We start from the raw sequence: 16,106 nt of genomic DNA, 5'->3' as shown, positions 1-16,106 counted from the left end.
GGAATAAATCAATAAATCAATAAACAAAAAGTGACGTGCTTCAGGTTGTTTTGAGAAATGATTAGTTAAGGTAATGATGTTATAGTGGAAGGAAGTCTGTCCGATCCATCGGCGCGGGCGGGTCGGTCAGTCGGTCGGCGCACGGGGCAAGCCGCAAGGTATCTCCAGCCGCAGCTGAAAGTTAGCGTTTAAGGTTGTTTCTATTCTCGGGTAACTTGAACCGCTTGCCGACCTCTTCACTTCTCTCTGTTTCTCTCTCTCTCTCTCTGATCCTCTCTCTTCCTCTCTCTTTCTTCCTCCCATTCCTCCCTCCCTCTCTCTTACAAACACTCCCACACACGCTCGCTCTCTCACACTCCCCCATCCTCCCTCTCTCCCGCGCACGCCGATCGAGGATCACAGCACCGAACAACACAATGAGCAACCACACGCGTTGAATGGCCGTGGAGCGGTAATGAGCGGATGTTGACGACGACGACGACGACACCAATAACAGTAATAGCAAAGACGGCGGCGGTGGGGGATCCGACCTGCAGCACCGACAAGATGGGCATCATGGACAGCAACCACAGCAGTGCAGCGACGAGATGCAACAACTGGTACCAACGGAGTGTTAGGAAACCAGCCGAGCTGTATTACCAACGATACATTGTTGAGCTCGTTCTGCGCCGCAAGCCTCTGCCTGTAAGCAAGGACGGCAGACATGTCTCGTGTCGAGCAACCCACGAACAGCCTCTCATTGACGAGAGGCGTGGCCATGCCTACTTGTCCAACACCATACGTTCCTCCCGCTATACCATCTATGATTTCCTTCCCAAGCAAATCTTCTTCCAGGCTACTCGTCTCCATAACTTCTACTTCATCTGCATTGGTATCCCACAAGCCATACCCGGGTTGTCCACTACTGGCAACTACACTACCATTTTGCCACTGACCTTCTTTATCCTCTTGACAGTGTTGAAGGAGGGCTACGATGATTGGGGCAGGCATCGCATGGACAATGTGGAGAATAACAAACTCTCTAGGGTCCTGCGGCTGAAGCAGCACTCTTCACCTCAGCAGGAAGTGAGAAAGTCGCTGGCCAGGACAGTGTTGGAGCGTTCCGTCCTACGATGGGCGGGGAAGATCGAACCAGACATGACCCTCGAGAATGAGCCCGACGAGGACGACGAGCTGACTTGGGACTGCGCCACGAAATGGCACGATATCAAAGTCGGGGATGTTCTCAAGCTGAAGCGCGATGAGCCTATCCCAGCAGATATCGTGTTGCTCTACAGCACGGGCGAGAATGGCATCGCCTTTGTCGAGACCATGGCTCTTGACGGGGAAACCACTCTGAAGACCAAGCAAGCCCCTCCAGACTTGCTTAAACGTTGTTCCACCCTGACAGAACTGAAGAATCTCCAAGCTGAACTTCATGTGGAGGACCCAAATAAGGACCTTTATGATTTCAATGGCAAGCTCGCAATTGAAGGCAAGACCCTTCCACTGACATTGAACGAGGTTGTCATGCGAGGGAGCGTCCTGCGTAATACGGGCCATATCTACGGCATCGTCATCAACACGGGAGAAGAATGCAAAATTCGCATGAACGCCAATCACCACGCTCCAGCTAAAGTCCCTCGGCTTGAAAAGTACGCCAATCAGATTGTGTTGACCTTGATTTTCTACGTTGTGGTGCTCTCTGTGGGTGTATCTGGTGGCTACTTGATATGGCACCATAATTTTGAAAAAGGTGCATGGTACCTGCATGATGCTGCGCCGGAATTCAAGCAAATCATCATTGGATACCTCATCATGTTCAACAACGTGATACCGCTGGCCTTGTACGTGTCGTTGGAGATTGTCAAGATTGGTCAAAGGCTCATGGTGCAGAGCGACGTGGGCATGTTTGACGAAGCAAGCGGCACTCCTATGAGCTGTAACACGAACACCATTCTGGAAGATCTGGGTCAAATAAGCTACATTCTCTCCGATAAGACGGGCACTCTCACGGAAAACGTAATGAACTTTCAGTTCCTGTCATGTGGTGGTATAGTTTGGGCCCACGATAAAGATGCAGTCGTGTCATCCACGAAAACAGAACAGCCTGGCTTGAAGGCGTCATCCACTGCTCATCCCGGAAAGGTCGATGCTGACAAGATCGTCGTGGAGACACGAGAAGTGGGCGAAGGCTCATCAAGCCACACTCACCTTCCTCGCAAGTCGCAGACCTTATCACGAAAGTCGATGCAGCATCATCGACCTGCAGAACGGACTATAGCCGAGTTGCTGGGGCTCATTCGGCGAGACCCACATTCGCCAATGGCGCGAAGAGGGCGAGAATTCATCTTAGGGATGGCACTTTGCCATACTGCCTTACCCGAGGTCAAGAAGGACGGCATCGATTTCCAGGCCTCAAGCCCCGACGAGGTGGCACTAGTTCGCGCAGCAAAAGAGATGGGATTTATTGTTGTAAATCGCACGTCGCAGAAGATTGAACTTTTGGTCCAATCCGGTCACAAGGAGACGCGAGAAGTGTACGAGATCCTGGAAGTCATTGAGTTTAGCAGCAAGCGGAAACGTATGTCCATCGTAGTAAGGTGCCCTGATGGTCGTGTTTGGCTCATCTGCAAAGGTGCAGACAGCGCGATCATTCCTCGCCTGCGACAGTCTCAGCTGGCAGCTCGCAAGTCCGCGGAAGTACGTCGTAGCATGGATGCCAGCAGACAGCTCCTTCGAAAGAGCATGCAGGAGTGCAGGAACAGCTTTGGGGGTAGACCAAGTTTGCACGAGCGCGGGAGAAGTTCGATGGATGTGCGACATTCAATGACCATCGACAGAGCGCGGTCGACAGAGTTGCGCCCGATCTTTGCTCAGGGAAGAGCCACGCTCGAGTTGCCCACGATCAGCCTTGATCCGGGCAGTCTACGGGACGATGTTCGCGCTCTGGAGCATGCCGATGATGCAGTTCTGTTCTCCAAGTGCTTCCAGCATATGGACGATTTCGCCTCGGAAGGGCTCCGAACTCTGCTCTACTCGCACAACTATGTCGAACCGGAGGAGTATCTTTCGTGGAGTAAGCTGTACCGAGAGGCCACCACTTCTCTCGTGAATCGACAAGAACGAATTGAAGATGCGGCTGAAATCATCGAGCAAGGAATGGGTTTGCTTGGATGCACGGCCATTGAAGATCGCCTCCAGGATGGTGTGCCGGAAACCATCGATCGCTTACAGCGTGCCAACATTCGCATTTGGATGCTCACGGGCGACAAACGGGAAACTGCCATCAACATTGCGCATTCGGCACGCATCTGTCGACCTGCTTCGCTCATTCACATCCTGGATAGCACCAAGGGCGACCTGCAAGGCCAAATGAGCGACATTGTGTATGATGGCGACAGTCATAGCGTGGCTGTCATCGATGGCCATACCCTCTCTGTCATTGACACCGATCCGCAGTTGCGATTGTTGTTCTTCACCACTCTGATTGCGAACGTCGACTCGGTCATTGTGTGCCGCGCCTCTCCCGCCCAGAAGGCAGATATCGTGGTGGCAATCCGAGCTCGCTTGCCCGGTCTCACCCTCGCAATCGGTGATGGAGCCAATGATATTGCCATGATCCAGGCCGCTCACGTTGGTATCGGCATCTCTGGCAAAGAAGGACTGCAAGCAGCTCGCGTCGCCGACTTCAGCATTGCGCAATTCCGTTTCCTCCAACGACTTCTCCTCGTGCATGGTCGCTACCAGTACATCCGAACAGCACGATTTATTCTACTGACGTTTTGGAAGGAGATGTACTTTTATTTTATGCAAGCTTTGTTTCAGAAGCAAGATGGCTTTACTGGGACCTCTCTGTACGAACAGTGGTCGCTGACTGTCCTCAATACGCTGTTCACGTCACTCTGTGTGATTGTACCAGGAATCTTCGAAAAGGACCTCCATGAGAACACTCTTCTGGCGGTGCCAGAACTGTACAGTTTCGGCCAGCGCAACAAAGGTCTCAATCTCAGGATGTATTTTGCTTGGATCGTACATGCCGCGGCCCAAGGGATCTTGGTCTGGTACATCTGCTGGAAATTCTATGGCCCAGCCAATGTCATGGGAGACACTGGGCTTTTTGCACTGGGAAACTTGTGTTTCTCTCTTGGCATCATTTGGACGAACTGGAAATGTCTGTTCATCGAAACTCATTACAAGACTCTCATCGTCGCTGGATCCTTGGCAATTACAGTCGGCGGTTGGTGGGCATGGAACGGCTTCATGTCTCACATCTATGGGAATAACCTGTCGCCGTACGATGTTCGAGGAGGTTTCCATGAGGTATTTGGCCGGGATCCGAACTGGTGGCTGACTCTTCTATTGGCATTTGGAGTGCTCTGTACGATGGAGTGGGCGTACGCTGCTGCCAAGAGAAATCTTGTCGTGGCGAGATGTTGGCCTCCGTGGAAGTTTACCCGGTGGCATCGCAATCGCAATGGCAACGCCGAGGACCTCGAGCTGGAGCTGTGGCAGGAGATGGAGAAGGATGCTATGATACAGAAACAATTGGGCCGCATGGCGAGAGACGAAGACGACGCGGAGGAGGACACGCTGGAATTAATGATTGATGAGAGTGAGGTGTGGAGCAGTGACAAGAAGCCCAAGAAGCGACTTTGGTTGTGGTAGATCCAGGAGGGGGGGCAATCTCTTTTTTTTGGGCGGCGGGTGTGCATCGCAGTACATGATATACGATGTGGACGTGGTAATAATGATTTGATGATACCCTGCTGGCGATTGGCATATACACGGTTACCAAAGCATAAGGTCATGTAGGGATTGGAAATGTACATATGAGCACCACGACACTATAACTTATAAGGTAGTGATAGAACACGCATCAAGACATATACATGAAGTATACTATGGTACTAAGGTAGTCATTTCCGTGGCATGATGAGGAGTAGTGCCGTCTGTATTCGGAAGGCGTCAGAATCGTGAAGATCTTTTCGTTTATATTATATGAGACTAGGTGTATTTCTTCCACAGCAAAACCCCTACTGAGTCATAGTCATCATCATACTACTACTGCTCTTCAACTTCCGCTCCAGATCCCGCCATCTACCTTGCCTCAACGGATCAATTTTCTGCAACTCGGCTAACCAACCCGTCAAGTCCTCGGCAGATGCAACAGTAGTAGTGTTAGTAGTAGTAGACACTTTTTCATCATCACCACCACCACCACCACCACCACGATCCCTCTCAGCCAGTTCGCGAAACCTCCGAGAGTATTCCAGCAAAGCCTGATAGATGTATTTGCAATCTTCGGCGCCGTCGAGCATATCCCTGATATTCGAAATTTCCCGTGCAAGGTATTGGATTCTGTCGAATGTGTGAAGACGTTGTAAGATAATGGGCGCGTGAGGGTTGTGTTCTTCGAGGGCAGACATGAGATATTGATGATAACACCAGAGACTTTGGTCGTAGGGGTCCGTATATAAAGCTTTGGTGGTGAGGGCGAATTCTTCGTCATAGGCCTGTTTGCGAGCAGAGTCGTCGGCGGCTCGTTCGTGGAGTAATCGCGGGAGGAGTTGGCCTCGGTTGTGCCAGGCGCTGAAGTTGGAGAGATTGCTGTTGATCATTTGGGTCGTGTAGGCGAATTCGGCTTCGCACATGGAGGAGTGGGAGAGGCGTTCGATGTTTTCGACTACGACTCTGCGGTAATTCCAGCCGTGGAAGTTGCGACTGTCGAGAGATAGCATTTTACCCACTAGTCCTAATTCGGCTTTCCAGAGGTCGATGGTGGCGTGGGCGGGAATGTGCTGCGTGGCTGTCATGAGTAGCCACTGCCGGTGGTTCCAGATCCAGTAGCATTTGGGCCACTGCTTGAGGAGAGGGATCTGGAAGGATAGGTCTTCTTTGATGAGCAGCAGGATCTCGCGTTGCGGGACAGTCAGATTGGCTGCTGCAGCGGCGGCGGCATCGCCGTCCTCGACCGGAGGTATGTGCACGCCATGTTCTTGTTGTTGTCGTTGTTGTTGTTGTTGTTGTTGTTTGCCGGAATCCAGCTCGGCGGCAAAGACCGACTCGAGAATGACGCGGCGGTGGTTCCAGATGGTATAGTACTCCGGGTTCTGGTGCAGGAGTTGCGAGGTGAGTTGGAGAGTGGCGTGGGAGAAGTCGTGGGCGGATATCTGTGTCTCGCCACCACTGCTCAGCACCATGCCAGTGACAACTCACTCGTCGATTTCTTCACGTTGACATACCCGTTCAAAGACGTCGCGCTCCAGTGCCTTGTACTGCACAATGTGCTTCTTCTCCTTGTCTCGATCGCGTGCGCTCTTTTCTGGCACGCTTCCCCGGCTGACTCCATGCTGCGGCGATCGAACACATCTTGTCAGCCAGTTTGTCTTCACTTCACTTCACTTCACCTCACTTCACCCGCCTATCATGGAGTGCCTTCCTCATTCGCCAGCATCATTATAATAATCATCATCATCGCCGTCAACTTACACTTGCCATCACGTGCGGTTTCTGGTGTGTCGCTGGAGGAAACGCAGAAAAGTTAGGTACATGTATAGTGAAATACCTAGCTGGTAGGTGTGCTTAGGTCGGTGCACCCCTAGATAGAGTTCAGATGCTAGGTGCACGATCCAATTCGCCAAGCTACCCTCGGTGTACCATATCTTTGACTTTAAAGAGACTCTGCACGTGACGGATGGTACACTGAACTTATAGTGTGTTCATAGGTCGGTCACGTCGGTGCACCCAACACACACCACATGAACTCAATTTAGGGGTGCACCGACCTATAAACACACACCCGAACTCAGTTTAGGGGTGCACCGACCTATAAACACGGTACCTCAGGCACATGTGCTACTTTCCCTTCCTTCCTTTGCCGTTCCGTTCCGTCACCTCCCTTCCCTCCCCTTGCCGTCCCTCCCTCCCTTCCCCTCCCCTCCCGTCCCGCTCTTCTATCCTGCGCACCTACACTACTTCCTCATGCTAAAGTCAACACCTTCTCCGACTTTGACCTACGACGTACGCATGCACGACGCATTGCACATCTCTCCGCATTATTGATATCCATTTTGTCTCCCGCACTGAGATGCCAAAGTCCCCACGGCCACTGCTGCACCTCCTCCGCGAAGCCTGTGGTTCCACCACTTCCTCTCTCGCAGAGCCCGCTCGAGTGGTCGAGGAGCCCGCGCGCGACGACACTCTTCCTGCCAGTCGTCTCGAACCGCTTCCCAGACCGCCTCCATCGACCCATGAGCCACTTCGAGCAAATGCACCACCCAGACTCCATCACTGGGGCCAGGGATGTCGATGCCGTGTCTGCCGCAAGAAACCCCCAAACCTCCCACATGACTGGGTCCTCGTGGCGTGGAAGAAGAAGGTCGTCTACTACCACGACCATGGCGCTAACTATCCCAGCTATCGACAAGCCAAATGGTACAAGAAGACTCGATGGCATCCTGTCTACGGCCCGCCGGACCGGCTCCGCTTCCAAGGATGAAGTGCCACGAAGCAGATCTACCACTCACGATTAGGACCAGGACGGGGATGATGACCTCTTCGCGGAACGTGAGCCTACCACACCCACCAGGCAGCAATCAGCCACCAAGCATCGAAATGCTCTGTGGAAGCATCGTGACCGCTTCATAACCGGCCGAGCGTGCACACCTACGAAACAAGATCTCCAATTGACACCACCACGAACTCGACCTTCGCAAGACAATCCATTCGGACCGACTCGTCAACGTCGATCATGTATTGACGAGCGCTTCGTGACCATACGCACACCACCGCCATCTGCGAGACCTCGGGGAGCACCGCCTACTCCAGCGGATCTGCTCGCCAATAGGAGAGCTACCAGCGTGGGCGCGGTGTGGACTGTAGGTGGCGCAGTGGTCACAGAGGGTGTCGCTAGCGTTACCAATGGCAGAGGTGGCAGACTCACAAGTGGCAGCAATGCACCACACTTCACCTCGGACTTCCTGGACAGGCACACGCCAAGTGAGGACGAAGCGATACACGGTGATCGACTAGCTCTCGCGATGGATGTGACTCCCCCAGCAAGTATGTTCGAAGATAGCTCACCCGCGACGTCACCAACATCCTGCTCCCCTCGGCCCAGATCATAGAGTGATAGCGCTCGCCCTCGAACCCGCTGGAATAATGGTGCTTGGGAGACTGATGGTCTTGGTTGCTCACCAACAAAGCCTACAAAGCGAAAGCCAAAGGAGATTCCCATCATCCCATTCCGTGTCCTTGATGCTCCTGCACTACGAGACGACTACTACTGCTCGCTTTTGGCATACTCTCATACAATGCACTGCCTCGCCGTCGGTCTGGGACCCCATGTCTACCTCTGGTCCGAAGTGAAAGGCACAACTCCAGCACATATTCCCGACTCGTTGACGGTCCCCTTTGGAGCGCACGTGACCTCGCTCTCCTTCAGTTCAATCGAGGGGGGAAGCTCAATTCTTGCCATTGGACGCGCCGACGGCCGGGTCACACTATGGAGCCCACAGGATAACGATCCACGCTTCGATAGCGAACAGCCAGCTCCGGTGTCGTGTGTGTGCTTTCGACCAAATGCTGTCAGGCGTCAGTCCGTCAAAGAACCAGGCTTGACTGTTTTCACAGAAGAGCTTTTGGTTGGCGATGAGATGGGAAATGTCTACTATTATTCTGTCGAATGGCCAACGCCAGATAAACGCGATCTTTTCGGCTGGCACGGAAGCATGACGTTGATTGCACGATTCACCTGTCATTCTCAGCAAGTCTGTGGACTTGCATGGAGCAAGCGTGGAGAGTACTTTGGTACTGGAGGCAATGACAATCAGCTGTATCTCTTCGAATCGAAGAAGCTCTTTCCACGTTACAGCGGCAGCAGTGCTGCCAGCCCTGCAAGCGATGTCACCGTCATCAATGGAAGCAGGCTGTCGCAGGGCGACGCTCTCGCTGGCCAAGGCGACGTGTTGGCGGTTGGCCCAGGACAAGAGAAACATGTCTTTTCCCTGAACGCAGCTGTAAAAGCCATATGCTTTGCTCCCTGGCAGAATTCTCTCGTAGCCGCTGGTGGAGGTAGCAATGATCGGTGCATACATTTCTTTCACGCGGTGTCTGGTGCCCGGTTGGCAACGATTGACTGTCATGCCCAGGTGACGAGTCTGGTGTGGAGTTCTACACGGAAAGAGGTTGCTGCTACGTTTGGTTTCGCCCAGCCCGAGCATCCATTTCGAGTCGCCGTGTTCGCATGGCCTAGTTGTGAGAGGGTGGTGGGAATCCCATGGTGGGGTGAGGAGAGGGCGCTGTATGCTGTAGGCTATCCCGGGGGCGCCGATGGAAACAAGTCATCACAGAATGGCACTAAGGGAAAGAAGGGCGAAGGGTGTCTTGTGGTGGCAACGAGTGATGCGAGCATCAAGTTTCACGAGGTGTGGGGTGAGCGAAGCGGACACGGAAATGGAGGAAAGGACTTGCTGGGAGGAAGCAGTATCCTGGAGGACGGTATCGGGGAAGCCGTGGAAGGACTGGGGATGATTAGGTGAAGTGGATTATTATTATTACTATATCTCATTGCACGCGGGGAGAGCAGGGAGACTCGAATTCAGCAGACCTGTGACGATTGAATCCTATCAATTGAGACAGACCTAGACTTTTCTTACCGAATCAGTGTGAGTGCCTGATATTCCAACTTACAACATTGAGTACCTACCTACCTACCTGATTGAATCAGCTTCTCTCTGTATTTCCTTTACAACCTTTTCTCACAAGCGCCAGAGCGCCCATGGTGTTTCTGACCATTTTTTATTCTGGTTTGTCACGGCGTAGGAGTGTAAAAAGAAGGAGAAGAGGAAAAAGAGAAAAACAAAAAAGAAGATCGGGAAAAGTGGCTGTGCGTGGGATGAATGTGAATGGCTTGCAGTGCCACACACCTCTTTCATCGTACTTGTTTGTAATGTTACATAGGAATAATGATCCTGGTGATTTATTCGTCACCGCTACACAATTCAAAACACATTCATCATCAGCAGCAGCAGCATCAGCTCGTCGCCCGTCGTCGTCATTCGTGATTCAGAAATCATGCACGCCATTCGCTCGCAACGTCATGCTTGGGGTATTCGACCATCAGCCACAAAGCTAAAATCCAGGAAAAAAAAAGTAATGGTAAATCAAGTCGATGGTGCTCTTCGATACCAAGCAACAAGATCATTATCCAACAGCGCACGTAATGGCATCGATGCGCCGGTCTCAACCACAGTGTGCCAATTCACATCATGTTGTTGTGTTTGGCTTCATCGAGGGCAACCTGTAATCTAGTGCGAGACCGGCTGCGCAATGCGCGGCGGGCACGATCGGTAGAGGAATCACTCTCAAAGCTCTCGTTGCTTGCTTCTCGGACGCTGCTTTGTCGCATGGGTGTGGATCTGCCGGGATTCTTCAAGATGGAAGGCCCTGGACTGCCCGCAGAGCTGCTATTGTGTACTGTACTGCCCGAGCTACTCTTGCGCTTCTAGTGCGTGGGAGGAGGTCCGTAAGTATTATTCGAATAGCTGCCATAACCGTCGGTTCCTCCCGGGGCGCCAGGATACCAATTTCTCCGTCTGTCTTCATGTCCGCCAGGTATCGGACCGCGATTGAAGCCAGATGAATTGCTACCCAGCCCGTGTTGCGTCGGATCAAGGCTGTTTGGGCCAGATTGCGAGTTTCGTGGGGGGATAGTCCGACTGCCAAATTCTTCATCGTTGCGTACAGAACCCCTTCTACTGTCGAAGGTTCGCAAGGGATCGTCATCAGGATCTCCCGCGAAACGATCTCGATCTCGAGGTGATTGTGCGTAGGACGGTACTTGCCCAATATCCATGGGCTCACTGCGGAATGGCCCACGTAGAGGTGGAGATCTGCGACCACCTTTGGAGTAGGACCCAGCATTGGCTGATGGTGGTGGACCTTGAGGCATCCTCTGGTTCCGGTTCGGAGACGACACATTGGGAGGTTCGGTAGCTGGAGGTCCACTGAATACGGATTTAGGATCTAGGCGTGACGATCGTGATGGGGCCAATTCCGGTCGTTGTTGGCTAGCATTTGGCCTGCTAGGTTGTCGCTGGCTGCGATCTCGGTCTCGGTCTCGGTCTCTATCACGGTCACGATTTACTTCTGCCTCGTACTGCTTACCGCTGCCTTCCTTGGCGAAGTACGGCTTACGCTCGCGTTCAAGTGGTATTGCAGGCGGAGCTGGTTCTGTCAAATCATCGTCGGTCACAGCGTTCGATTGTGATGCGGACTGGGTGTAAGGAGCCCTTTCGCGCTCGAGGAATGTCTGTTGCCTGGGAGACGCTGCAGGCGGTGCTGAAGGAGGCGGCGGTGGCATTGCGTGTATGACCCTCTCCAGAGGAACCAGATCGGGTTCATGGTTAAGGCTTGCAATTAATCTCTGTTCAGCCTGAACATTCGATTTCTGCGGAAGCAATCGTCTGGAAAGTTCCTTGGGAAAACGTTCCTTTGCCTGATCCGCGTTGGAGATGGGCATGTCTCTCACAGCGGTTGTCAATCGAGCATACTCGGTATCGGGGTGAGCCTGGATGAGGCACGTCATGAATTGGGCGAAGCCATGAGGCGTCAGAGCGGGTACACTAGGAGTATCCTGGGCGTGCTGCTCTGGTTGTGTGAAGTGGTGTTGACACAGTAACTTTCGATACATGACTGAGATGGATTCGTGGGACATCTGTCCGCCGAAGATGGTACTCCATGGGTAATGTTCCTTGTCGACCTTGGTTTCTCCAAAGAAGCGAAGCATCTTCTTAGGCCCAATTACCAGGCTTCCTTTGGGCTCATAGTCCTCGACAATGTGTATGGCTAGTCCTCTCAAGAATTGACCCAGGCGCGGGGTTGGCGTGCCGCTCTCAAAGAGCGGCTGCCAATACTGCTCCAGAGTTGTAGGCTCGTCGTCCTCTCCTCGATTCCCGTTAGGCTGTGCAGTGCGATCCTGGTTCAGAGCGACAGCATCAGATGAGGAGCGAGGGTCATTCCGTGATGGCCGTGCGGTGGCCTCAGACGATCCTCTGTTCCTTGGCAACCTATCACTGGCACTCACATCTTGACCCAATTGCGTCGTCTTACTAGGTCCGTAAGGTCCCCCGCTAACATCGGGCTGAGACGCTCGTGGTGTGCACTCTTGCTCCTGATTGCTGCGTGTGCTGCCACGGCTGCGAACGCTTCCGTGACTCTTGCTACCAAACTGACTGCCAGTATCAGACAGTTCCCGTTCTCGCTCTGGCGATGAGCCCTTGCTACTGCGGGGAGACCCATCTCTGTCTACGGCGGGAGAGGGAGGGGTGAAGTGTGGCGGAAAGTAGTCGGTGGTGGAACTGTGTGCTGGCGACAGCTGCTGGGGTGAGCGAGAGGCAGTCGGAAGGGATAGCGGGACTGGTCGCGAGTAGTCTGACACAGTCGACGCAGTGGGCGGTCCTGATAGATTGGCAAGATGCAAATTCCTGATGACCTGCTCCGTCACCTGCTCAATCAGGCGCTTCTCGATGTCCGGGTCCAGTTGGCGACTGGAGGGCGAGTTGTCGAAGGCGGCATTCACTGCATCCTTGACAGGCTGTTGTGGCTGATGGAGCAGGGGCGGTGAGCGGTCTACGCGTGAACCTGCGAGGGCGTGGGTAGGAGGAATGGATGTTCTGGAGATGGACTCCTGCGATACACGCGGAGAGGATGTTGTTGGCCTCGGCAGCGGTCGCTGCGGCTGGCTCGAGGAGGACGATGTTGGCCGAAGCACAGGTCGCTGTGGCTGGCTTGTAGGTTGTGGTGGCCCATCGCGCGGTAGTGCTGGCTGGACGACGGGTTGCTGATGGCCAGGCCTGTCGATTGGCGGCGCTGGCGAGGACGAATTGCGAGGGTCGCCCATTTTTTGAACGGGCATGCGCTAACGCACGCGGAGCGCTCGGTCAGCACAAGCAGGTGGAGAGGCGTCGGACGACTACCGACGCGCGAATTGGATATCGTAGTAGGAATTCTGGTCCGGAGGCTCCAACTTCGTGTGCATCATACAGGTACGTGGGCGAGCGGGAGAAGCCAGGAGGAGGAGGAGGTAATTAGAGATAGAACTCGGTGGTGGGCGGGTGGGTGCCTTAGGGAAGGAGGGAAGTGGGCGGTGCAAAGAACCCTCTCAGACGGCTTCCAGCATGCACGACGTGCGATAACTAGTTCTCGCACCATATGATGCCGGCGGCCTCTCCTCGCTGCAGGATCCAAGATGCGAGTTGGGCAACAGGCAACAGGCCCGCCGTCGCGTCAGTGAGGATCACGCTCGTTCGCGCGTGATGGGCTGGCGCCTCGGCCTGGTGCAAGGTCGTACGGTGTGTCCAGAGGATAAGGTATCGACGGTAGTACGGGCAGGGCAAGGCAAGGCAAAAGGTGATGGGAGGTGGTGGGTGGTGGGAGGTGATGGGAGGTGAGGTCTGTAGGTCACGTCGGCGGTCGGTCGAAAGGGCAGCTCAAGGTTGGTTGTATGCACGACTACTGTAGAAAGCACTCGTCGCTCTTCCCTCTCTCTGCCACTCTGGAGGCGTGTGGCGGTACTACGTGGTGACTCTGCTGAGTTCGTCGTCGACAAGACATGGAAGCCCCGATGCGGCTGGCCCCGTTCCCATCGGGCTCGCACTTGACCCACGCCCACCTGGCACCTTTCCAACTTCCAACTTCTCCCTACGACATCTGTCTGACTGCGTCCTGCGTCATCACCTACTGACCTTGCCCTCAGATTCTGGATTGCGGCCCACGCGTTCCAACTGCCGTCGAACGGACGGCACCGCGGTCGAACGCCAGTGGTCGTATGGCCCTACCCTACCTACCTCCTAGGCGAAGATTGACTGCATAACAACCTTCAATTCCGATTCGATATCGGTTCTGCTTCCGCGTCAATGTTAGCAAAGAACAATGAAATGGACATTGTCAACGAACGATGACCCGACGAGCAATGAGGTACAGGTATGCTCTGCTGTCTATGCAGGGTCCCTTCCAAACATGGAGTATGCAGTCGAAGAGCTCGTCGAGATAAGCTCTCCGCCGGTGAGGCTAGCTCGTGCGATACATGTATATGTATGGACTTGCCCTATATTTCGATCTGGAACACACCCGCGTTAGGACTTCTGCTAAAGCACGGTGAGGTAGACGGTGATGTGGCAGAAGCGGCAGCTGCTATGGAGAGCATTCAGCTCTTCAGCTGATCTTGATCTAGAGTTGGTCTATCAATCGTGAGTTGAGGGGCGGCTTGATCCTATGGTTACCTTAGGTACCTAGGTATCTGTCTAATTCTGTAGAGTCGAACGATCAGGAATACTACGTTACTTTGGGCGATATGTTCGCTCAAGCCAATAAGTTTACACCCTAGATGGATGATGTGGTTGTTACCCTAATGTTTCTGGCTACGTGAACAGGCTTAGGGTTTAGGAACACCTTCGGTGAATATGAACTCCTCGTCGACATAGACGTCATGATCGAAAAGAAAGTCTTATTCCAAAGTATTCTCGTTCTTTTTGTTGTATCGCGACAAAGGACTTTCCTCACTCTCGACAGGCGTGCTGAGCTTCTCATCTATACAGTCGTACTGCGTAGCAGGGGGCTGTCTCGCTGCTCGTTCTTAGCCTTGTCGCTGCTGTCGTATTCCCAGCTTTCTATCTCTACACCCCAACCCATTGCTATCTAATAGCCCCTTCATCTCGTCTTTCTCTTTATCCGAAAACACTCTCCATACGCTCTCATAGCTTTCTTTCGATTTTGAGTAAGCTTTTCATCAGCTTCAGCGAGGTTGAAATAAGGTCTCTGAAGGATCTCGAGAGTGGCTCGATCTGTCGGGCACTGCACATATTCAGAAGCCCATGTGCGTATCGGGCAGGGCCCTTTCTCGTCACTTTCGGTTCTAGCTCTTTTGGTGGTCACGGTACCTAGTCATGACGATCGTGGTGATGATGGTGACTTTGAGGTGGTCTGTGATAGAGGCGTAATACCCGGCGGCTATCTCGCGCGCGTACAGGTGTCAATTGTCCTGTAGATTGCGTTCTCGCTGCAATAGAGGCATGTTTGCGACCTGAACGCGCGCAGGACGACGTGTAGCTCGCAACCTCGTCCGCTCTGTGCTGTGAGGTCATCGCCCTAGGGATTGATGATCTGTGCATACAAACAATGTAGGTACCTCAGGTACATAAGGTATGCACATTCCAGGTCATAATGATTACTCCATCCTCGTGGTACCTCCGTAGCATCATCATCATGATCATCATCACCATCACCTGCAAGAGCAGCAGCGCGATGAGTACAAGTGCTTGCGGCTAGATTCGCGGATGACAACTTTGTAAGCGACAGCTACATTTAGTAGGCATGGACGTGGACGGAAGATACGCCAAAAGAGACCTCACTTGCTCGACGAGAAGCTGCCAAAGACCACAGCGATGTTCCCGGGGGGACACGATATGTGCATCGCCACGCGATGGTGAGGTGACAGTTTCAGTATGTGGCACCGGAGGACGACAAGGATACTCACACATCAGCATTAGAAATCAAGCCAACTCCACGAGCGATTTTTGTGATGGTGGTTGGATATAATATTCCAGGACTTCCTGCCCTGCCTTGTACTGCCCTGCCCTGCTTGGCTGCGAGTGCGAGAAACATTTATCCCATGTCGAGTGTCATCACAGTCATGGTTCCCGAGACGTGTTTGTGAGGCGTTGGACAATGATCGAGACCAGGCTTGCAGGCGTGCCTCAGGTGTAGAGGGGAGTGAACTGTGTGTATGACCTTCCGCTCTCTGTCTCCCTCTCTCGTAGCAACACGTACCTCCATATACGATGATATCGACATGCATGTTCTCGCAGCAGCACACACGCAGGATCGGCTTCTCACACATGAAAGAATTGTGGAATGTGCGGTATGATGTTTTGTTTCCATTCCTCGGTCCGCCTAACCTATCACAGGATCAGCAGCTGGATGTCATGTGCCCACGTCTGACACACGCGAGAAGGGCTGCAGTGGTTGCAGCCGGTGAGCCGACGTTGACCAATGAGATCATGGCAGGATCAACCTGAAACGCTCGCACAGACGTCTGACGTTTCGCTGCTCACGGACTGCAGCGC

At 53.3% G+C, this 16,106-nt stretch overlaps 4 protein-coding genes across 4 annotated transcripts; 2 read left to right on the top strand and 2 right to left on the bottom strand.

Moving 5' to 3' along the window:
- The first annotated feature begins 324 nt into the window (after positions 1 to 324).
- SEPMUDRAFT_146055 (phospholipid-translocating P-type ATPase) lies at positions 325 to 4,865 on the top strand. The gene has a single exon (XM_016903426.1). The coding sequence runs from the start codon at positions 463 to 465 to the stop codon at positions 4,645 to 4,647; it is 4,185 nt and encodes a 1,394-aa protein (XP_016765050.1). The 5' UTR covers positions 325 to 462; the 3' UTR covers positions 4,648 to 4,865.
- An 89-nt stretch (positions 4,866 to 4,954) lies between these two features.
- SEPMUDRAFT_129778 (protein prenylyltransferase) lies at positions 4,955 to 6,480 on the bottom strand (the record flags this gene model as incomplete). Its single annotated transcript, XM_016902307.1, has 3 exons — positions 4,955 to 6,152; positions 6,225 to 6,332; positions 6,472 to 6,480. The coding sequence occupies 3 exons, from the start codon at positions 6,478 to 6,480 to the stop codon at positions 5,016 to 5,018; spliced, it is 1,254 nt and encodes a 417-aa protein (XP_016765049.1). The 3' UTR covers positions 4,955 to 5,015.
- Positions 6,481 to 7,028: 548 nt separating this feature from the next.
- SEPMUDRAFT_160303 (WD40 repeat-like protein) lies at positions 7,029 to 9,521 on the top strand (the record flags this gene model as incomplete). The annotated part of the gene is made up of 3 exons (XM_016907891.1): positions 7,029 to 7,416; positions 7,841 to 8,071; positions 8,111 to 9,521. Exons 1-3 carry the CDS (start codon positions 7,070 to 7,072, stop codon positions 9,519 to 9,521), a joined length of 1,989 nt encoding a protein of 662 aa, XP_016765048.1. The 5' UTR covers positions 7,029 to 7,069.
- Positions 9,522 to 10,045: 524 nt separating this feature from the next.
- On the bottom strand, positions 10,046 to 13,517 carry SEPMUDRAFT_146053 (uncharacterized protein). Its single transcript, XM_016903425.1, has one exon. It carries the CDS (start codon positions 12,896 to 12,898, stop codon positions 10,487 to 10,489), a length of 2,412 nt encoding a protein of 803 aa, XP_016765047.1. The 5' UTR covers positions 12,899 to 13,517; the 3' UTR covers positions 10,046 to 10,486.
- Positions 13,518 to 16,106: the final 2,589 nt, after the last annotated feature.

Source organism: Sphaerulina musiva (genome assembly GCF_000320565.1).
Source record: "Sphaerulina musiva SO2202 unplaced genomic scaffold SEPMUscaffold_1, whole genome shotgun sequence".
NCBI classification, from domain to species: Eukaryota; Fungi; Ascomycota; class Dothideomycetes; order Mycosphaerellales; family Mycosphaerellaceae; genus Sphaerulina; species Sphaerulina musiva.
Note: the sequence above shows the minus strand (reverse complement) of the source record. Positions and strands in the feature narration are given on the sequence as shown.

Bases quoted from the DNA above. Each gene is read 5' to 3' on its own strand.
- SEPMUDRAFT_146055 (XM_016903426.1), top strand. From the start codon at position 463: ATGTTGACGACGACGACGACGACACCAATAACAGTAATAGCAAAGACG.
- SEPMUDRAFT_146053 (XM_016903425.1), bottom strand. From the start codon at position 12,898: ATGCCCGTTCAAAAAATGGGCGACCCTCGCAATTCGTCCTCGCCAGCG.